Source organism: Eulemur rufifrons, chromosome 15 (assembly GCF_041146395.1).
Source record: "Eulemur rufifrons isolate Redbay chromosome 15, OSU_ERuf_1, whole genome shotgun sequence".
In the NCBI taxonomy this organism is placed as follows: domain Eukaryota; kingdom Metazoa; phylum Chordata; class Mammalia; order Primates; family Lemuridae; genus Eulemur; species Eulemur rufifrons.
The window spans coordinates 4516985-4537691 of record NC_090997.1 but is presented as its reverse complement, the minus strand read 5'-3'; the positions used below and the strand labels follow the sequence as shown (position 1 = coordinate 4537691).

Below are 20707 nucleotides of genomic sequence, written 5' to 3'. Positions count from 1 at the left end.
ATCAACCAGAATAGCGACATTGGTAAACGTCACTAGTCTTACTCAGATTTCTCCGTTTAAGTATGTGTCATTTTAACGATCAGACCACGAAAGCTCCGACCCAAGTTTGCCGATTTAGCAAGTTGCCTGTGACCCAGGGAAACTTCACCCCGCTACTCCGTCTGCGTACCCCAAACCGGAAAGAGGTGAACAGGAGGAACTGACATTCAGGGCACCTACGTGCGAGGCTCCTCACCCATGGCATCATTTAGTCCCCACAGCAGCCTGTTTCACAGATGGTAAAACTGAGGCGCGAGAGGGCGGTGGGCCTGGGGGTCCTGTGGCTCGGCAGGAGCTCGCCGGGCCTGCCCGACTCCAGCCTTGAGCGCAGCCCAGGGTCTGCTACAAACGCTAACGGAGGCCGCGTGGGCTGGACCTTAGAGCGTGTCGGGACCCTGCACCTGGCCTTCATCCACGAGGGTGGACGCGACGGACGCCCGGCCTCGCGGCCCGGGGTACGCCGGGAAGGCGCGCGCCCGCCCCGCGCGCTCCCCCGGCGCTGCGCGGCCCTCGGCTGCCCCCTGCCGCCGCGGGGAGGCCCCAGCGCGGCCGCGCTGCCCTCGCGCCGCCGTCCCTCGCCTCCGGATTGGAGGTTCCAGACGTCTCCGCGCCCGCCTCCCGCCACTGGGATTGGCCACGCTTGGCTGCCGAGGCCCCGCCCATTTCCCCGGGTCCTTTGATCACGCGCCTGCCGGCTCTTCCGGGGCCCCAGAGCCAACCGAGGGCGTTGCTGTCCCAGCTGCAGCGGCGGGAGGTAAGGCATGGTCAGGTCGGCCGGGCTGCAGAGCGCCGCACGGGTCCACGCCTCGGGGTGCCGGGATTCCAGGATGTCCGGGCGCAGGGCGGCCCCTCCGCGATCCCCCAACACCCCCCATCCCTGGCCTGATCCTCCCAGCGCCGTGAGAGCTACCTCCTGCCTGCCGGTGCTGGCCCGCATCCTAGAAGCGGCCCTCCCCACCCTGGCATACCCCCTCGGCCTGGGACGGTGAGCATGCGACTGGGAACGGGCAGTCTGGTGCCCCGTGCCACACGGACACGGGGTAGGTAGCTCATACCTCGCCCTCTGATGGAGACCCAGGCGAACCCGGGTCCGAGACCTTGGGCCATCTCCGTGCTGCCGCCCCAGGATGGTCTCCTTGCTTCTGTTGGTGGGGGCTGACCCTCTCCACCTCCTCCTGTCAGCTCGGGCCGGTAGAGGAGGGACCTGGGCGGAGCCCCGGGTGGAAACCGGAGGGAGGTGACATCATCTCGAAGATACAATCCAGCTTTACTCACTTGTGTCCACCTTGGCACACGAGACCGATGGTGGAAGTGTTCGAACTATATATCTGAGGGGACACCAGCGACAAGGAGGGCATGGAGCCCATGGCCAGAAGTGTGGGATTGGACCAGGATGGACGCCGGCTTCTTCAAATGCTCCCACCTCGCCCCTCGGCTGCAGCGCAGGGCCTTCCTGTGTTAGCCTGATCTCTCCCTTCTGCTCCACTGGATAGGTGCTGGCAACCCAGCGGCCCAGGAGGTCTGGGGCAGGAGCTGGGAACCTGCACCTCATCTTTCCCCGGAAGTGGAGACGTGCCAGTGTTTGGCCAGCATCGGATGGAGGGATAGGAGCTGGCCGGGACTCGGGGCCCGGATCAGAGCTTTCCCCTGCGCCCTTCCTTCCACCCTCGATCTGCTGAGAGTCACTGGAGAGTTACACCCAGTGCTTTCACCTGGAGGATCCTCTTCCCAGTGTTTGACCTGGGACCAGTTTCCATAGATGTCCAGCCCTCGGGGAGGGATCCAGAATCTGGATGTCACCCTGGGTGCAATGGATAACCTCCCTTCCTCCTCCCCAGGGAGCCCAGTGGAGGCGCCCTCCCGAGGCACCACTGCCCATGCTGACCACCCAGCCCTCCTGCTGCCGATGTCATGAGTAACACCACAGTGCCCAATGCCCCCCAGGCCAACAGCGACTCCATGGTGGGCTATGTGTTGGGGCCTTTCTTCCTCATCACCCTGGTTGGGGTGGTGGTGGCTGTGGTAAGGAGCCCCCACATAGACACATAGACACCCACACCTTTGCTGTGGCCGAGGCTGGGTGGGGTGGGCTGGCCTGCACAGTCTCAGCTGTCCTGTGAAGGGTGTGGAGGTGGGGCCCCTCTGGCTGTGGGCTGTCCTGGGCTCAGCAGCCTCCACAGTGCTGTCTCTGTTCCAGGTGATGTATGTGCAGAAGAAGCAGCGGTAAGTGTCCCTGACCGCAGTTCTACTCCCGGCCCCGATCTGTGTTCTGCTTACATTTCTTCCCATAGGATCCGGGTTGTCTGCGCAGTTGTAAGATGTCCCTCAGCCATCCTGCTACAAGCCTGAAATTTGTTTTCCCCACCCAGCCTCAGTTTACTCACTGGGGAGAGGCCCCTTCGTACAATCAGGCTTGTATTTTGGGAGCCACAGTATGTCCCAAAAGGCGCCCACTGTTAGTGCCCCTCCCTGGGGTAGGGAGTGGAAACTAGGCAGTCAGGTGTTTGATGAGGGTCGTGGGGGCCCGCTGGGCTGAGACCCCTCCTGGCTCCCCAGAGTGGACCGGCTTCGCCATCACCTGCTCCCCATGTACAGCTACGACCCTGCTGAGGAGCTGCATGAGGCTGAGCAGGAGCTACTCTCTGATGTGGGAGACCCCAAGGTGAGCGCTCTGGGGGTGCAGACTCAGGCAGAGGTGGGGGCGGCCCTGTTTTCACCCATACTGAAACCAGAGCCCTCAGTGCCCCCCACTTGGGCTGTGACCATAGTGAGTGCCTCCTCCAAGTGCTGTGGACTCCCAGGAGCCAGAGCCCAGCCTGTGGTGTGGTCTCAACAGGTGGTACACGGCTGGCAGAGCGGCTACCAGCACAAGCGGATGCCCTTGCTGGATGTCAAGACATGACCTGACACCCTTGCCCCCGCCTCCAGAACTTGGGGGGCCTTGGGACGTCCAGAGCCCTGCGTTCTGCTTCCCCTCCCACTTGCACTGACCCAGCTTCCCCTGCTGGGTACCAGGTCGCCATACCCCCTCCTCCCAGCAGCACCCACTGCCCACGCCCTGCCTCACCGCCCTAGGCCTTCAGCCCTCCGTGGGTGCGGAGCCTGCCACCGCCCCCCAGGCGCCAACAGGGGGAGCTTTTCCTTCCGGGGTGGGAGTGGGGCTGGCAGTCAGCTTTGGTTTCTCTAACCCTCCTGGACTTGGCTTTGGCATAAGTACCTGAGAGGGCTTTTGAGTTGTCTCCATGGTGACAGGGCAGGGATGGGATGTATAGCATTCAGTATATATATTTTGTAAATAAAATGTTTTGTGGCGAGGGGTGTGGTCAGTTTCACTGAGCTGACTCCAATGCTGCTTGTCCTCCCCCCCAGCCTGGGGCAGACCCCCTCCCAAGGCAGACCCCCACCCACTGCACCCTTGGTTTTTGCCCCGCCTATCCCAGACTCTTGCACACACATCAGACTTCAGTCCAGAAAAGGATATTTTTTTTTTATTCAAGTAACTGCAAATAGGAAACCAGAGGGGAGCCCCAGGCTGGGACAAATAATGGCTACCCCCTCCCCGACAGAACAGGGGGAGGAGGTGGCCCCTACACCCTTCATGGTCAGTTTGGGCCCCCTCCTCACTCTGCTGCAGCATCCTAGGGGCAAGGCCCCACCTTCCCTGGGACTGGGGTGGTCGGTAACCCAGCCTGCTGCGCCCCAGCCCCCCTTCCCCACAAAGAGCATCTTGGGGGAGGGGAATGCGGGCAGAACAGAAGGCAATGAGGATGACCATTTGGCGCTGGTAGCAGCAGCAATGACGGATGTCGAAGAATGGAACATGGAACAAAAACAACACAACTGTCCAGAGGTAGTTTGTGAACAGAGGAAAGATGGAACCAGAACCTTGGGGGGTGGGGAGGAGCAGGAGGGTTGGGCGGGGGCAGGGCCAGCTCCTTGTTATTGGTGCCCCGGTGCAGGGTGGGAGCAGGTGGAGTACAGCAAACAGACCCAGCCCAACTTAGGAGGCCGCCAACAGGGAATCTGGGCCTCTCCTGGACAAGGGGGACTGCACCTCCATCATTCCAATAGGTACTCAGATCCCAGGCTCAGGGCGAGGTGGGCTGGGGCCCCTGTGCAGAGGGGGAGGGGACTCATCCCTCCTGCCTTCCTTCCTGTATCCCAAAGGGGGCTGTCCAACCTAGTGCACGGACAAGGGTCGGTGGGGAGGGAAGGAAAGTGGGTGTGAGCCCCGCATGGTGACAAAGACACAGGCTGGCTGGGGGCATCCTGGGGGCCAAGCACCCCCCTCCGTTGGCCACACCTGCTGCTGCCAGGACAGTGGACTGGGACATGCCAGAATGAGATGGGGCTTGGGCCCCTTTTAAGGCCAGGGGAGCCCTCCCAGGCCCCTCTATGGGAAGCCAGAGGGAACAGTGGAGGAGCAGAGAGGGGGCCCCCAAACCAAGAGCCCAGAGAGCAATGTCCCCACCACCAAGGGAGCGGACACGCGGCAGGCGCAGAGTGCGGCTAAGTGGGACGTTAGCCTTGTCCAGGAGGGCGAGTGTGTGCGCGGGCGGGAGGGGGCTGGGAACCGAGGCCAGGGGAACACTGCTCCCCACGCGGCCCACAGGGGCCCCGCAGCGGCTGGTGTGCTGTAGTGTGTGGAGGTGAGGGCAGGGGGCTGGCGGGCAGAGGCAGTGGTGATGGGGGCCTGGGGAGGGGGCAGTGGGAGCGGAGCAAAGCTGTCCAGTCCCAGAAAGACACTGCTCCTCCGTGGCGGAGCAGGCGGCACGCGCGGTCACTGCTCCTCCTCTGAGGACTCCTGCGAGATGCCCTCCTCTTCCTCCTTCTCCTGTGAGGTGGGCAGAGCTGTAAGTGTGAGCTCAGGCCCGGCCCCCTCCTCCTCCACCCCCAGAGGCCGGCCCCCACGCCCCCTGCACTCCCGGCTCTCTGGAAGGGGGATGAGTCAGGGCTGAGTGTGTGGGTGACTCAGCAACCTCTACGGCCGGGTTTCATTCATAAAAAGGAAGAATTTAAAAGGAGGAAAAAAAACCCACACACATTCTGCTCTCACCCAGAGCCAGAAGCCAGGCCCCTCGGCCCCTGCCCGAGGTGGGGGCGGGAGGGCACAGCCCAGGGCACGCAGAGCGCACGGCTCCCGCACGGCTCCCGCACGGCTCCACACAGGAGGGGGGCTAGGGAAGGGACACGGGAAGGAAGTGGCTGGAGGGCACACGAGCCCCACGGTGGGTGCAGGGGAACCAGGTGGCCTTATCCCACAGGAGAGCCCGGTGGCCGAGGGCTGACCCCAGGCCAGGGTGGGGAGGAAGGGGAAGTGTGTGCCGCCGGGGCTCACTCACTGGGCGGGAATGTTGGGACACCACACATGGGGCTACAGCCCCCGTGACAGGCACAAACTCCAAAACAACTTGTTTCCTGTTACTCACTCGTGGGGCCTGGCCAGCAGCACCCCCTAACCCCCACCCCCACCCCAGTGGTGGCTCAGCTCGAGGAATGAGCGAAAGCCTTGGAGTTAAGGGGGCAGGTTAGGGGCAAGAAACTGCCAGGAGCTGGAAGGCTGGTGTGGCCCTACCCGCAATGTACCCCTAGAGGTACCCGTGGTCTCCCGCCTCAGCCACCCGGCCCCCACCAGCTATTTGGGGGCCCAGAAATGGAGGTGCTTTCTGTGAGCAACTCCCACCCAGCAGTGACCCGGGCCCGGGCTCCCATCACAGCGAGGACAGGCCTCACTGCCTCCTCCTGTGGCTTTCATCTCTGTGATGGAGGGACAGACTGGATGGCTCCCAAGAGTCCTAGTGGTTCTGAGTCTGTTCTAGGAGCAGAGGGAGGTAGGAACACCCCCTCCACTAGAGCGGGCCAGGATGTGGCCCAATTTGTACCTGGGACCCCTCACTTCTCATGGGCACAGCCCTTTCGAAGCCCTGGGCAACACTCTCCCGCCCCGGGCACCGTCCCCACCGTTCCTGGCCCCGCAGTCCAGGGAGAGCAGTCTTTCCACGGCCTGTGCTTAGGGTTAGGCACCTGTGTCAACACCCTCCCCTCAGAGCCAATGAGGGGAGCCCCAGACTCTGCTTCATCACCTACCAGTTTTTTGGGTCTGCCCCTTGGTTTCCTTCCTGGAGTTGTGGCGGTTTTCTAGAGGGTTAGAGAAAATATCCCCTCAGTCAAAACTGCTCAACAGCGGTCACCCAATGACCAATGCCTGGGACAGTGGGGGGAGCAGACCTGCCTACCTCTGTCCAGGGCAGTCCAGGACTCGCACCCAGCAGGTCCACCCAAGCCCAGCTGGCGATGACTGGCCAGCCACACTAGCCCCCCTCAACATACACACACGCCCCCTACTCCCTCCTCCACCCATGACTCAGAGGATATGAGTCGTGTCTTAGAAAAAAATAAAAAACAAAACAACTTTTCTGAAAGCCTGATGCCACTGTGAATCTGGCCTCTGCTGCTGTCCCCACCCCTTCAGGCTCCAGGGCACCCAAGGGCAGAAGGTAATATTCTCAGCCCAGGGCTCAGCAGAGAGGCCTCCACTCTGCCCACTCGGACTTTCTCCAGACCAGGACTTTCTACCGCTGCAGGACTTCTGCCTTGATTTCCTTGTTGTCCTGGGCAGGACCAACCCCATATAAGTGAGGCCTCAGTCACCAGTCAGCTTTCCCCAATTAGCAAAGACACATCGCCACTCCTGTGCCAGGGAAGGGGCTGCGGCGTCAGGACAAGCCAGCCCCTTCCCAGACCTCCCCCCAGCCGTGGCCATGGAGAAATCAGAGGGACCTTTGCTCCACATGTGCCCAGCAGTGGCCCTATCTCAAGCCTCACCCGGGTCTTGGCAGCACCCTTGTTTTTGCTTCCCTTTGGTCGGCCCCGAGGTCTCTTAGGTGTTGGCACTTCGCTGGGCTCCTTCTGCAAAGACAGATGGGACAGTCAGAGACACGGTCACCACCTTCTCAGCGCCGCCAGAAGACAGAGCCCCCTCTGCTCCACCCCAGCGGGGTCAAGTCAGCAAGAATCACTCGACCCAGGAGTCCACGTGAGCCCCGGTGACAAGCCCTTCAGGACCTAGGGCCTCAACGGGACCATCTTTGCAAAGCTCCTTCTCACCTTCCCCTTGAGTCCCTGGGGGTTTCTGAGATAACAGAATGGTCAGAAGACCCTTGGGAAAGTTGTCACAGGGACAGAAAGACAATGTTAGGTGGCTCTACCTAAGGCCCAGTTCTGCCACTCATCTTGAGGACACCATGCTGGGGCCTCAGTTTCCTCACCTGTAAATGGTGACGAGACTTACCTTGCAGGGTGTTATGAAAGTCAATGTGTGCAAGTATCTAGCACGGGGCCGGGACCGCCGCCACCCGTCTAGATAACTTGCCCACCCCTCTAGATGATTTGGCTGGAGACTGTTGGGGACGCAGCCAAGGGGGAAGGGACCCCTCCTAGGATGTCTCCAGGGAAGAAGAATTACGCTTGGACCCCAGAGATCCCTGCCATTGTTGCCACTGAAATTTTAATAAGCTCAAGACAGAATAAAAAGCTTCTGCATAATGCATAGAAGCTAGGCGGTAAAAGCCCGGCAGCTACTGTTTCCCAGGGCAGCTGCCCACGGGCTGCTTATGATAACCATGCTCCAGTAACCCAACACGGCTCCCCCCATGACCACAGCTAACAGGTGAGGGACAGGCCAAGAGGAGGACAAGTCCCCCAACCCCTGGCTCTGAAGGTGGCAGTTGAATGCCACCAGACTCCTCACAGCTCATGTCTCCTTAAGGCCCTGAGACTGGCCAGCACAGACCACACTCCACCTTACAGGTGGGAAATACCTGCAGGTGCAACACTCTGCCCGGAAGTTTAAGGGGCAAGGATCAGCTTGATTCCTTCTCTTCCCCAGCAAAGGTTAGTGACTGGGCTTCTCCAGCCAGCCCTCGCGTGGGGGACAGCTCCCTCTTGGGAAGCAAAGATCTCACCACAAAGGCCCAGCTGGCCACGCTCCCTAGGATGCCTCACAGCGGCAGGAAGGCTGCCTCGCCCTGTGAGATCTTATGTGGGGAGCAGCACCAGGGTTCTGAGGGCCACTGCCAACAATCCCCCAACATTTTTTTTTACTTCTTGGGCTTCGATTTCCATTGAAAGAACCAGGGGCAAAGCCCATTCCAAGACGACCCAAAGTGTGGCCTGTGCGAGAACCAGCCTGGGACGACAAGTACAGAAACTGACAGTAAGTTACTTAGAAACTTTTACAGCAAACTGACAGTAATTTTATGTGCACTCATTTTCATTTGCTAATTCATTGGTCCACAGTACACCAGAAAAAAAAAAGTAGGTGGTTTACCACAGCATAGGCACTGGCTTCAGAACCCACCTTGAATACCTGGGCCCCAGCTCTCTCCTGGGGTCTCGGGAGGACCTGACCAGAATCACACACGGGGCGGGAGCACACACAGGCGGGGAGGACACGTAAACACACACCCAGGAATGATTCTGCACCCCCCACCATGTTCCCACCTGCTGAGACACCAGGCCCCTCCCTAGCCCAAAAGGGTACCCCCGAGGCAAAGATTCGGACACCCACCTGACTCCCTACCAGCGCTGTCCCGGGACTCACCGGAGGCTGCTTGCGCGGCCTACCGCGGCCCCGCTTCTCAGTGCCGTCCTTTTCCTGCTTGGAGGCCAGGGGCTGGCTGGACTTCGAGCTCGACTCGCTCATCTTCCCTCCTCTTCGGAGCAGGTGGAAGAGTGATGGCTGGGATGCTGGGAGACGGGAAGAGTGGATTTAAACAAACATCTCGCTCTGGCCACTTCCTAACCCCTCACCACCCCCTACCCTCAAGGCACACTGCAGAGAACTGCCGGCTCCCAGTGGACCCCAGGCCTCCACCCTGCTCAGCATGGAGGGGTCTGCCACCCCAGCACACAGCCACCCCAGCATGCTGCCACAGGGTGGGGCAGGGCCGTTGGCCCTAATCAGCTCCTTATCTTCTCTTCAGAAGGGCTCTTTGTTGCCCTGCCTGACACCACCCCACAGGGTTGGTGATATAGCCAGCCCAGACCCAGCTGCATGGGTGGGGCAAAGGTGTGGGCACGGTGGGGGCTGATATATCGCCAGGACCCCCAGCTGCCTTTTCTTTAAGGGGAGCCCGGGCAGTTCAGAGGGGACCAGGAAGGAAAGTGGAAAGAACGAGACCTTGGGATCTGGCAGCCATGGCCGACAATCCCCTGCCCAGCTTGCTGACGGGTAAGGTCCAAGCCTCAGAACTAAAGCCTCAGAACTAAACGCTAAAACGCAAAAGTGTGAATCACGAACCGGGGTTGGTGCCCACCCGCCAGCTTCTCCTCTGCTCTGAGGGTAAAGCCCCCGTTCAGAGATGGGGATGGCTGACGGCAGAAGATGGCTGGGCCTGCTGTGGGCAGAGTGGGAGAGGAAAAGGGGTCCAGAGCTGAAGGGTGTCCTCCTCTCTCCCCTTACCCCTGCTCTGCCCACGTACAGTCAGGGAATTCTCCAGCTGACACGGACCCTCCTGACACACCCTAGCTGGCCCCCTGCAGCCCTGGCAGGGCTGACCCTAAAAGCTTCTTGGTCCTTTTCTAGCATCTTCCTTCTTCTCAGAGGCCTGCTGGGGGTTGGTTCACCCCAATTCTTCTGAGTTTACCTAATACGCCCTGCTGCAAGGAGGGTCTGCACTGTGTTATTCGGGAACAGCGAGGGTCCTCCATTACCTCCATCCCACTCCTCACTCCCAAGTTACAGACAGATGACATCCAAGAGACCTACAGTGACGCCTTCCCAGTGACCAATCCCTGCCTGCCCCTGGTAAAAGGCGGGCCCAGCAGCTCCACTTCCGAAAGCCTCCCAATCCGTGAGCGGGGGGTACCGATGGGGCACCTGACCACCTCTCCAGACTGCTTCAAGGATCAAACTAGGTTAACAGTTTAACACACCGTAAAGAAACCTTCACCCTACCCAAAATAAGAACTAGACCATTTGAAAATGATTTTTCTTTCCTCTTTTCAGCTTTTGAAGCAATTTCTAATTTTAACCCAATGAGAGGAAAAAACATTTTCACAAACTTGTGATTTTTGGAGGGCCTGAGCTCCCCGCCCCCCACTGCCTCCCCAACCCCGGCCTCAAGCATCTAGAGACCCTCCAGACAGCAAAACTTGTCTGGTAATTACTCTATTTTATAATATTTTAGACTTGGAGACCCTCTTAAACAAGGTGGTTGGTGATTTATCCTGCTCCATCATTAGTGGCTTGGCCTGCTCTATAATTACAGGCAGTGATTAGAATCTTATATTACACCACAGGTCCCCCTTCAAACTAAACATCAAAATTAATCAGCTAAATGAGTGCTGACCTCACATGAGGTCTGCCTGAGGCCTCTCACGGAGGGGGTTCCAGTTGGGCAAAGCCAGTCTGGAATCCCTGAGAGCCTGTGCCCGCCTGCCTGGGGATCCTGGTGGGTCTCCCTGGAAGCCTTACTTGTACCATCTGGTGTCTTCCCCCATCTCCTGCTGCTGAGGACCCTTTAGTCCACCCCTCCCCCACGGCCAACCCCCCCAGGAACTCAACGAAGGCCTAAGGCCCTCACGTGAGGCCAAGAAGCGCTGTCTCCTCCACCTGTTTCTGAACACCAGAGGCCTGTCCCGGAGAAGCCACATTTAGGGCCCAAACCCAATCCCTCAGTTTGCACTGAGCCCTCTGGGGCCTCAAGCCTGTCTCTGTACACCTCTGTGAGCTCCTCGAACGCCTAAAGACTCTGCAAGAATTACGCTGGGAAATCATCATGGCCTTTACTTTGAAAATTAAATAAATAAAAGGTAGCCCAGAGAAGCCTGATCAGCTGCCCAAGGTCACACAGCAAGTTGGCTAGCAGGATGGAGTAGGTTCCCGGTGGCCCTTCCAGCCCGCCACTTTGCTTCCCGCTTAGAGGCTGGTTTAAGACCCTGTCGCATCCTGCTCCAGAGCCGGACCTAGGGTGACTCTGCAAGTGTCTGCACCAGGCCGTTGCAGGCCGACTGGCGGGACTAGGGGCCAAGACGCGCGGGGGGAGGGGCGCAGGCCACTCCTGCAGGCGCGGGAAACCAGCGCACCCCGACCGCATGCACCGCCACGCGGGTGCACCGGCCCCACTTCCTGCCAGAGGGGGCACCCAAACCCGCCTTGGGGCAGGAAACCTGGCGCGCGATGGCGCGGGGGAGAGGAAGAAAGCCCCCTCCCGCTGCACGCCCTCCCCGCAAAATAGAACCCCAGGAAAAAACAGAAACGGGGAGTCAAAGGGACTAGTTCCAACAGAGCCCAGCAAAGCAGAGAAACCAGTTTGTGGGGGCGGAGGGCAGGCCCGGCCCTGGGGGCGGAGGAGGCGCGGGCCAGGCCAGAGGTGGGGTCGGGGTGAAGCCCCAAACCCAGGCCCGCGATTCGGCCTCATCTGCGTAGGGGACACCAGGCGAAATGCCGAGACGGAGGAGGGCCGAATTTCGGGGTTCCTTCCCATCCCCCTCACTTCCAGAACTTCCCCAGGCTGCAGGGGGCGCCGACCCCCCACTCTCTCGCGGCGCCGCAGCCCGTGCCTCTCCCCGCCCCGGGCTCGGGCGGGAGCGGCCGCCGCGCGAGGTGCACCGGGCTCCGCCGGGTGCACAACTCGCGCTCGCCGCAGCCGCGCGCCCCCTCCCCCACCGCGCGCCTTTCCCGGGTCCCCGCCCCCCGCAGGGCGTCCGCGCCGCGGGGGAAGGGGTGCGGGCGTCCTCCCCGCGCCGCCGGGCCCCGCCGCCCGCCCCCGCGCCGCGCGGCCCTCCCCCGCCGCCGGCTCGCGCCGCCCCGGCCTGGGAATAAAGCCGGCGGCGCGCGCTGCAGCCCCGGGCGGCTCGCAGGAGGGGCGGCGTGCAGGCGGGGGTGCGGGCGCCCCCCTCCGCCGCCGCCGCCGCGGGCCCCGGGGACGACTCACCGCGAGCTCGGCCGCCGGCCTGCGGTGCGCGCTCCGGGCTGCCGGTAGCGACGGTGCTGGGCGCCGAGGACCGGCCTGCCTCCTCCGCGGCCGCCGCTGGTAGCAAATGCGGATCTGAAACCGGGGAGAGAGCAAAGGCGCTCAGAGACCGCCGCCGCCGCGTGCTCGCCGCCCAGGCCCCCGCGGGGTATTTATATGTCACATCCAGGCGGGGGGACAAAAATATTCCCCCTCCCCCGAAGGATGGCGAGGGGCAGGAAGCTGGGCACGGCCCGTGCGCGGCCTCAATAAATAAATAATTTAATTAAATTATAGATATGAAAAAAAAGAAGCCACCAGAGCGGCCGCGAACTCACGCCTTCTTGGAGCCGCGCCAGCGCCAGAAATAGCCCCGGCTCGGAGTCCCAATTAGAGGAGCGCAGCCCCGGCTCAGGGGAGCTTAAAAAGAGCGACCCAGGGGCAGGGGGGACGGGCCCGCCCGCGCCAGCCGTGTCACTGAGGGGGCGGGGCCAATGAGTCCGGGGATTTAAAAGGGCGGCCGCCCGCCAGCCGCCGCCGCGCGGGTGGGTGCTGACGGCGGGGAGGGGCGTGCGGGAGGCCTGAGCTGCGAAGCCGAGGGGACAGCCCACTCCTCATGGTCCCGCGCCGAGAAGATGCCGGAAGGCCCACGCAGAGGAGTCACGAAGGAGCTTTTCACGGGGGAGAGCTGGGCGTCCTTCCTCCCTGGAGCAGGGGTTCCGGGGGGCGTCCCCTCTGGGGTCTTCTGGGCGTGTGGTCTGCGCCCCTTAGAGCGTGCGGGGGCGGGCGGGCATCCACGTGGGCCGAGCGGGTGCAGGGAAACGCGCTAGTTGGGAGAATTCTGCGGCCTACACGCCTCCCCCTTCGCCCAGACAGACGGCGCGCAGATTTCCCCGGGGCGGACAGGTGTCAGCATGTGCATTTCAGTGTCAACCCGCGTGTGGCTAACTGGTGCAATACAAGTCTTGTGAAATTCAAACGTGAAACTTGTGAAATCCAAAGTGTTTTAGTTTATTAAAGGCCACGAGCGAACCACAGTCAAGGTGGAGCCTTCAAGCGAAACAAACGATTGGTTCGTTTGTTTCAGGTTGGTTGCAGGTATACCCGAGGGAGGGTTCATTGCTTTAGGTGACCTGGATGGTGTTTTGCAGCCTCGCGGTCCCACTTTGGGCCCTGATCCCTTTCGTTGTGCCTTAAGAAAAAAAAAGGGTGGGCCAGAGGTCGCCTGGAAGCGCTTTGAGGGCAGGGAGTGCGTGTGCGCGCACACCCGCCACGCCGGCCCGCCCGGCGCCCGGCCCAACAAAGACTTGTTGCGCGGAGCGAAGAGGAAGCCCAAGTGGGAAGATGGCGGGAGGCGGTGGGGAGAGAGGGCGCAGTCGGGGCGGCGCGCCCTGCAGGCCGGCCCGGGCCTTCTCGGGCGCACCTCCCGGCGCCTGTCCCTGAGGCGGCCTTCCACACCTCCCGTGATGCAGGGAATTGCAATGCGGTGCAGTGACACACGGCTGTGACTCATGTTTTTCTTTGCTCCCCTTCTTCCTCCCCGGTCAGCCGAGGCCCTGGCCCAGCCCCCTCCTCAGGGGGCGAGCTGGCGGGGAAGGGGGGACGCAGGAAAACCCTGAGCCCGGAGTGGAGGCGGGGTGGGGAGTTGGAGGGGCCGGGCCTCCTAGTTTCAGGAATGTTTCAGGAATGTTTCCGGTGGGGGTGGGGAGCAGAGCGGGGAGTGGGCCCAGCCCCCACCACGGGGCAGCGGGATGGCGCTCTGGGCCCCGGGCAGCACGTGCTCGGCCGGGTGGGGGCGGGGGTGGCTGGGCGGGAAGGCGCTGGAGGCCGAGAGCGCGAGTTCAAAGGGGAGGGCGCGGGCCAGGGGCCGGCCCGGCCTGGGGATGGGCCTGAGGCCGCCCTCCGCGCTGGCTCCCGCCCCGCGCCCAGGTGAAACGCAGTTCCTGAGAAGTCCCGGGGCCGCCCCTGGAGGGAGAGGAAGTCACCGAAGGGCGGCCTGAGAGGAGGGGAGAAGAGGGCGGAGGGGGAACGCTGGGGAGAGGCTGGGGGAGGGGCGGCCTGCCCCTTTGTCTGGAGCCTGGGGGTGGGGGTGGGGCGGAGTGGAAGCGCGCTGCTCCCTCCATCTTTGTGCCCTGGGTGCCGAGCTCGCGCTTAGTAGGCCGCGAGTGGAGTTGGTGGAGGGCATTAAGTTCCGAGCTCGGGAACTTGTGCAGCGTTGAGTGGAGGAGCGGCCATTCAGTCTCTACCTCCCCCGCCCCCCAGGTCACAGGCCCGTGGCAGCAAGCTGGGCCCCCAGGCCTGGGCCAAGGGTGGCTCCTAGAGCCGCGAGCCCTAGACACAGCGCTCCCCAAGGCCGCCCCGGCTTCCAGGCCCGGGCTCTGGGACTGGCGGCTGGGGCGGTGCGGAGAGGGTCCTGTCGGCCCCCACGCTCGGCCGTGGCCAACCGCGGGGCGGTTCTCCCCGTCCGGGTGTGAGAGTGTGGGACCTGTGGCCCTCCCTAAGAGGGACTTCTGCCTCGAGTGGGCTGTGGGAAGACTTGGCCAACTTTTGGGCCCACTCCTACCAAGCCGACTTGATCTTACTTTTCCCACTCTTCTTTTTCGCTCGTCTTGATTTCCTCACCGACTTGTTTTTTACCTTGTGTTGTGTGTATTTTTGTAAGCCACCTCAAACCCTCGCTGGAAGGAGGCAGGTATAAATAAATTCGTAGGCAAATAAATATAGTAGGTTGTTGCCATCCAGGATTACCCACACCCTTGAAATCCAAATAACTCTCTACCCACTGACCCCCACCCCATACTTTGTGCATTGCAAATACCCTGAATTCACTTCCTTTCCCTTCTTTCCTCTTTCAGTAAGCACTGAGCAGAAGAGGGAGTGGTAGGGATAAAAAGAATAAGATGTAGATCCTGTCCCGGCAAATCTCATGTCTGGAGGCATCAGGATTAGGAATATACTAGAGAAAGCTGAATAACAATGCGGGAGATGCTGAGATAGAAAACATTTTATTAATTTGGAATTTATTGAGAACCTACTATTCACCAGGAGCTGGTCTGAACTCCTGGGTATAATCCGTGAGGCAGGCAAAGTTCCCTGTACTTTATTTATTTATTTATTTATTGCCCCACCCACCCTCCCTGTACTCTTGAAACTTAGACCTGGGCCCAGGTGCTTAAAAAAAGACTTAGCAGGAGCTGCAAGAGGAGAAGTTAGGACCCCAGGGTGGTCAGGGAAGTCCTGGAGGAGATGGGCAGCAGGACTTCATGAAACTTGGACAGGTGGGTGTCTTGAGGGACAGGGCAGGCAGGGAGAGGGAGCTTCTCTAGGCCTGGGGCATCAGCCAGTTGGCCAAGGTCTGACAGTTCCCAGAGGAGTTGGTTGATATCAGAACCAGTCTTCTCCACAGGCAGCATTTTCAGGTGATGAGAGTCCGATTAAACACTCCCTCATAGACAGCCGAGTGAGCTTCAGTGAACCCAACAGGAATGTCCAGGGAATGGGGAGTTCAGGTCAACTGCATTTCTCAGAACAGCTGACTGCCATTCTTATGTTCTAGAAGAGTAGATGAAAAGACCAGGGTGGGTGGTTCCATTTAGTGGTTGGGTTAGTGGCGGTTTTCCGAAGGGTTGGTGCTAAGGTGTGAGCATGTACTGTGTCGAGCCCAACGTGAAAGGCAGAGGGGACGGGGTGGAGGAGGAAAGAACAAGAATTGTGTAACCTGTTGTCCAAACCAGGATACTTTTTGAAGTAAACCTTTTACTGATGAAAACTATACATGCTGAAATTGCACAAATCATGCGTTCAGCTTGAAGCATTTTTACAAAGTGAACACCTTTGTGTCACCAGCACCCAGATGAAGAAATGGAATATCTCCAGCCCGGCTATGTCACCGCCATCCGAACTTCAACAGCATCATTTAGTTTCACCTCTTTCTGTGCACATACGCACGGAATCACACACCATGTACACGCCGGGTTAGCTTCGTTTGCTCAACGTTATGTCTGCGAGACTCACCCATGTTATGCGTGTGGCTGCGTTCTCACAGCTGCATGGTCGCATGATGTGAATGTACCACAATTTATACGTCCATTCTGTTGAAGGGCATTTGGATAGTTTCTGGGTTGGGGCTATTACATGTAGTGCTGCCATGAATATTCTAGAATATGTCTTTGGTGAGGTGATGTGCAGATTTCTATTGGGCACATGCCCAGGAGAGGAATTACGGGATCATAGGATATGTATGCTCAGCTTTAGCAGACGAGTAGGGCACTTAAGAGTGAAAGAGGGCTCTAGACATCGGGCAGAAACCTGACCTGGCCCATTCCAACTGGGATTGACCCCGGCCCGTATCAACTAGGAATGACTCAGGCAAGATGGAAGTAGAGTCATCCTGATATGTAGTGTTTGAACACTCTCCTCCAGAGTCACCCAGCTACTAGTACATCTGGTCATCTGGCAGGATCGGGCCTCCGGGCTCTGCTGACCACAAGCTCTGCTGCCAGGAAGCCTGGCAGGCCTAGAGTGGGAGGAGGGCCTCTTCTTGTTCCAACTTTCGAGGGAAAACCTCTCAAGTGAAAAGGAGGGCCCAGGAAGCACGCGCCTCTCTGCTTCCCTACTGTGAGCTAGTGACCCACCCTGCATGGCCCCAAATTGCCATGGACTTTATCAGCTTCCTTCGTCAGGGCTGGATCCCCAGGAAAGCCCAGCCCCTCTCCAGTCTCAGAAGAAATCTGAGGGAAAGGTGGAGCTGATGAGCACACACTGCATGCATAGTTCTCTCAGATCCCTTGGCATCCATACCGGTCGGTGATGCTATTGCCCCCATTTTACGGTGTTAAAACTGAGTCTTGGGGCAGTTAAATAGCTTAGGATTCTGCACCTTTCTCCTCCACTGCTTCTACTCCCAGGCTGGGTGGCCTGGCTGCCTTCGCCCAGCTTGGTCAGACGGATCCCTCCAGGTACCACCATGGGCGCTGAGGATGGGGCCTTGCAATGGGTAGCTACATTTCCTGTCCTCAAGGGCCTTACATTGGGTGGGGTGGGACAGACAAGTACATGGGCAATTTCACCAGCACTCTACATGCTTCAGTGGGGGCCTGGGGAAGCAGAGGGCAGGGGCTGGGGTGTGGGTGGAGCCTCCCAAGAGGCCCTGGAGGCAGGCAGGTGGGGGCAGCGGGGTGTCTGGCATGCGGATGGGCTTGGGGCTGTGGGCTGGCATTAGTCATTGTTCTCTGCATTCCTTTGAAGCTAGTTGTGGATGTGAATTAGGTCCCACCAAAGAGGTGAGGGAGGGAAATAGTGCTGTGTGGGCTTTGGAGACATGGGTTTTCTGCAGCACATCCAGCGTCTCGTCACCAGTTTTGTGGGGATCAAGAGGCAGGTGTGGTGGCAGCGAGACCTCCTGCCCCTAGGTGACAGCCGAGATTCCGGTGGGGCCTCCTGGTTCCCTACCCCCTCATCGGGGCAGAGGCCGGCAGTTCAGTCATGTTGTTCCAGGAGGCCCAGCCTGGAGCCGGCTCCTCCAGTTCTTCTGATGGTTTTGTAAGCACCTAATTCCTGATACTAAATCTCCTTCTGCCTGAAATGTAAGGCATGTTTCTCTTCTGCTAAAAATCCTCCAGGGGCTCCCATCTCACAAAGAGGGAAAACAAAAGTCCTCACAAAGGCCCCCAAGGCCCTACGTCTCCTGTTGCTCTCTCTGCTTCAGCCATGTGGGCCTCTCAGTGCTCCCTAGACCTGCCAGGCATGAGGTCACCTCAGGGCCTTTGCACTTGCTGTTCCCTCTGCCTGACACGCTCTTCCCCCTGATGTCCTCAGGGCTAGCCCCCTCACTTCCTTCAGGTCCCTGTTCAATGTTACTCATCTACAGCATTTAGACCATACGTTTCCCCTGCAATCCCCCGGCCACTTAACCATGCTTTATTTTTCCTAACATATTATATAATTAACTCACCTATTTAACTATTATAAATAATAAATGATATGTGCGATATTTTCTGTCCAGTTCCCTCCATTGGAATGCCAGCTCCATTAGGTCAGGGAATTTTATCTTTTGTGTTCACTGGGGTATCCCCAGGGCCTAGAGCAGTGTTCAAACTCAAAAAAATGTGTTGAATGAAGAATGATTAGCCAACGTGGTTTCTGTTAGCCACAAAAGGCTAAGCCACAGGGCATCTGTCCCCAAACCTCAAGAAGGGCAGGGAACCCAGCAATCATTGCGGGAATGTCAGGGTGGCCCAGCAGGGACATGCACCGGGGCTTCTGTACCTTTCAGAGACATATTTTTTGTGTCACCAGGTGAAAACCTCTGTGCTGTCGTCATTTGCTTTCCTGTTCACAAACTCATTTCTAACAGGCATTATCTTTAGATTTTATAGGTAGCCACCAGTTCATGGAATTGGTTTTTTCACCTGGTCTCAGGTTTAGTCATGGGAGCTGGCAGCCACCTGCCAACTGCCTTGTCCCTTTGGCTGGGGCAGACCAGTTGGTGGTTTGCTTGCTGGTGACCCGGCAGTGGTGGCAGCTCACCAGAGTGTGAGTCGGGCTGGGGGAGTGTAAGATTTACACTTTTTGTGGAACAAAATAGTTTCCCTTTGGTCTAAGTAACTATCTGACAGTGTGCAGTCCAGAGTTCAATATTATAGGCTCTGCAGGTAAAATGCCCCAAACGTGATGTCTCCTGCCACGCAGGAACGGCGGAAAATACACTGTGAGCCGGCGGCTGGAAGCATGCTAGGGCAGCAACTGCGTGCGTGTGACCCCATTATCTAGGTGCTCGGGCGTTTTCTGGAGCAGCGGTCGCCAACCTTTTTGGCACCAGGGACCGGTTTCATGGAAGACAATTTTTCCATGGACGGGGGAGGCGAAGCTAGTGGGGGGAAGCGGAGCTCAGGTGATGCCAGTGATGGGAAGCCGCAGTAAATACAGATGAAACTTTGCTGGCTCACCTGTGGTCACCTCCTGCTGTGTGGCTGGGTTTCTAAGTTTCATGGAAGATCATTTTTCCACTGAAGTGTTGGGGGGAGGTGGAGCTGAGGCGGTGATGCGGCCCGGATGGGGCGGGGCTGGGGACCACAGTTCTGGAGTCTGGCTTGAGGCCCTGGGCTGGGTTTGCCTTCCAGACCACTCACTGGGGTTGGAGGTCCATGTCAGCGCATTAGCCAGCTTTAGGATGTGGGGGCTCAAGTCCTATAACTTTAGCCACCTGCTCCCATCCATGTCACACCCATTGGGGAACAGGCCCCGAGGACCAACTCTCAGGTGTTCCTTCTGTTCCTCTTGTCCCTCATTCTTGCCTGCTTTCTTTTTTTTTTTCTTTTTCTTTTTTTTTTTTGAGACAGAGTCTCACTCTGTTGCCCGGGCTAGAGTGAGTGCCGTGGCGTCAGCCTAGCTCACAGCAACCTCAAACTCCTGGGCTCAAGCAATCCTCCTGCCTCAGCCTCCCGAGTAGCTGGGACTACAGGCATGCGCCACCATGCCCAGCCAATTTTTTTTTTTTTTTTTTTTTTGAGACAGAGTCTCGCTTTGTTGCCCGGGCTAGAGTGAGTGCCATGGCATCAGCCTAGCTCACAGCAACCTCAAACTCCTGGGCTTAAGTGATCCTACTGCCTCAGCCTCCCAGGTAGCTGGGACTACAGGCATGCGCCACCATGCCCGGCTAATTTTTTCTATATATATTTTAGTTGGCCAGATAATTTCTTTCTATTTATAGTAGAGACGGGGTCTCGCTCTTGCTCAGGCTGGTCTCGAACTCCTGACCTTGAGCGATCCACCCGCCTCGGCCTCCCAGAGTGCTAGGATTACAGGCGTGAGCCACCACGCCTGGCCGCCCAGCTAATTTTTTTACATTTTTAGTTGTCCAGCTAATTTCTTTCTATTTTTTTAGTAGAGATGAGGGTCTCGCTCTTGCATCAGGCTGGTCTCGAACTCCTGAGCTCAAACGATCCGCCCGCCTCGGCCTCCCAGAGTGCTGGGATTACAGGCGTGAGCCACCGCGCCCGGCCTCTTGCCTGCTTTCTAAGCCAAGTGGAAGTGTGTCCTGGACTGTGAATGGGGAACAATGACCCTGGGCTGGTTCCTTCTGCCTCTGCAGGCTGCACCGCTGAAGGAGCGGCACAGCTAGGGGATGCTGCCCAGGTTGTGGAGATGTGTCCTGGTCACATCAAATGTGAGACCAGAACTCCAGGCCACCCTGAATCCACACCCTGAACTTTTTTTAGGACTGCGAGTGCGGTCCTGGGCTCTCCATTCTGGGAATGGGTGGGGGGAGGTGCTGCCTGCCTGATCCTAGAAGCACATGGGTCGCCTGGAGCTGGACTTAAAGCCCCACAAGCCATGGGCCAAAGTCTGGAGATGGAACTGAGAGCAGGGGGGCTGGGCTGGAAGGAGGTGGACTGGAGGAGGGGCCACCCCACACTGGAGATTCGCTGGAATCCTTCAGGGCTTTGTTTTGTTCTTCCCCATAGTGGCAAGCAAGCCTCCACCACGGCCTAAGGGGGCCTTGGTGCTCTGCAAAGTTTGGTGAATGGATGGATGAATGAGAGTGAAAGGGGCTGGGGGAGGGGTGGAGGAAGCGGGTAGCTGGAGGGGAGGGGAGGTAGCCACTGGTGGGAGAGCGGAGGAGGGAGGAGGGAGGCGGGCTGAGCTGGGCAAGCCTGCTGGTCTGGAATCTGGGTGGGAGATGGTGGCGGGGAGGAGCCTAGCCGGCTCCC

The 20707-nt window shown here is 59.1% G+C and overlaps 2 protein-coding genes across 9 annotated transcripts; one reads left to right on the top strand and one right to left on the bottom strand.

Annotated features, from left to right (window-relative positions):
* The first annotated feature begins 827 nt into the window (after positions 1-827).
* SMIM29 (small integral membrane protein 29) lies at positions 828-2999 on the top strand. Of its 2 annotated transcripts, none has more exons than XM_069488104.1 (4): positions 828-2001; positions 2237-2262; positions 2596-2701; positions 2876-2999. In XM_069488104.1, the coding sequence occupies exons 1-4, from the start codon at positions 1951-1953 to the stop codon at positions 2939-2941; spliced, it is 249 nt and encodes an 82-aa protein (XP_069344205.1). In that variant the 5' UTR covers positions 828-1950; the 3' UTR covers positions 2942-2999. The 2 variants fall into 2 exon arrangements, with proteins under 2 accessions (XP_069344205.1, XP_069344204.1); XM_069488103.1 differs by having other exon boundaries at positions 828-2061.
* Positions 3000-3505: 506 nt separating this feature from the next.
* HMGA1 (high mobility group AT-hook 1) lies at positions 3506-12438 on the bottom strand. Of its 7 annotated transcripts, none has more exons than XM_069487434.1 (6): positions 12315-12438; positions 11979-12092; positions 8609-8787; positions 6865-6948; positions 6127-6177; positions 3506-4873 (listed from the first exon to the last, which is right to left on the bottom strand). In XM_069487434.1, exons 3-6 carry the CDS (start codon positions 8741-8743, stop codon positions 4820-4822), a joined length of 324 nt encoding a protein of 107 aa, XP_069343535.1. In that variant the 5' UTR covers positions 8744-8787; positions 11979-12092; positions 12315-12438; the 3' UTR covers positions 3506-4819. The 7 variants fall into 7 exon arrangements, with proteins under 7 accessions (XP_069343535.1, XP_069343538.1, XP_069343536.1 ...); XM_069487437.1 differs by having other exon boundaries at positions 6865-6945; positions 12335-12438; XM_069487435.1 differs by having other exon boundaries at positions 12337-12438.
* Positions 12439-20707: the final 8269 nt, after the last annotated feature.

Bases quoted from the DNA above. Each gene is read 5' to 3' on its own strand.
- SMIM29 (XM_069488103.1), top strand. From the start codon at position 1,951: ATGAGTAACACCACAGTGCCCAATGCCCCCCAGGCCAACAGCGACTCC. The intron at 2,062-2,236 runs GTAAGGAGCCCC...TCTCTGTTCCAG, and splicing joins TTGGGGTGGTGGTGGCTGTG to GTGATGTATGTGCAGAAGAA. The intron at 2,263-2,595 runs GTAAGTGTCCCT...CTGGCTCCCCAG, and splicing joins TATGTGCAGAAGAAGCAGCG to AGTGGACCGGCTTCGCCATC.
- HMGA1 (XM_069487434.1), bottom strand. From the start codon at position 8,743: ATGAGCGAGTCGAGCTCGAAGTCCAGCCAGCCCCTGGCCTCCAAGCAG. The intron at 6,178-6,864 runs GTGAGGCTTGAG...CTAACCCTCTAG, and splicing joins AGGGTGCTGCCAAGACCCGG to AAAACCGCCACAACTCCAGG. The intron at 4,874-6,126 runs GTAGGTGATGAA...CCCACCTCACAG, and splicing joins GGGGCAGACCCAAAAAACTG to GAGAAGGAGGAAGAGGAGGG.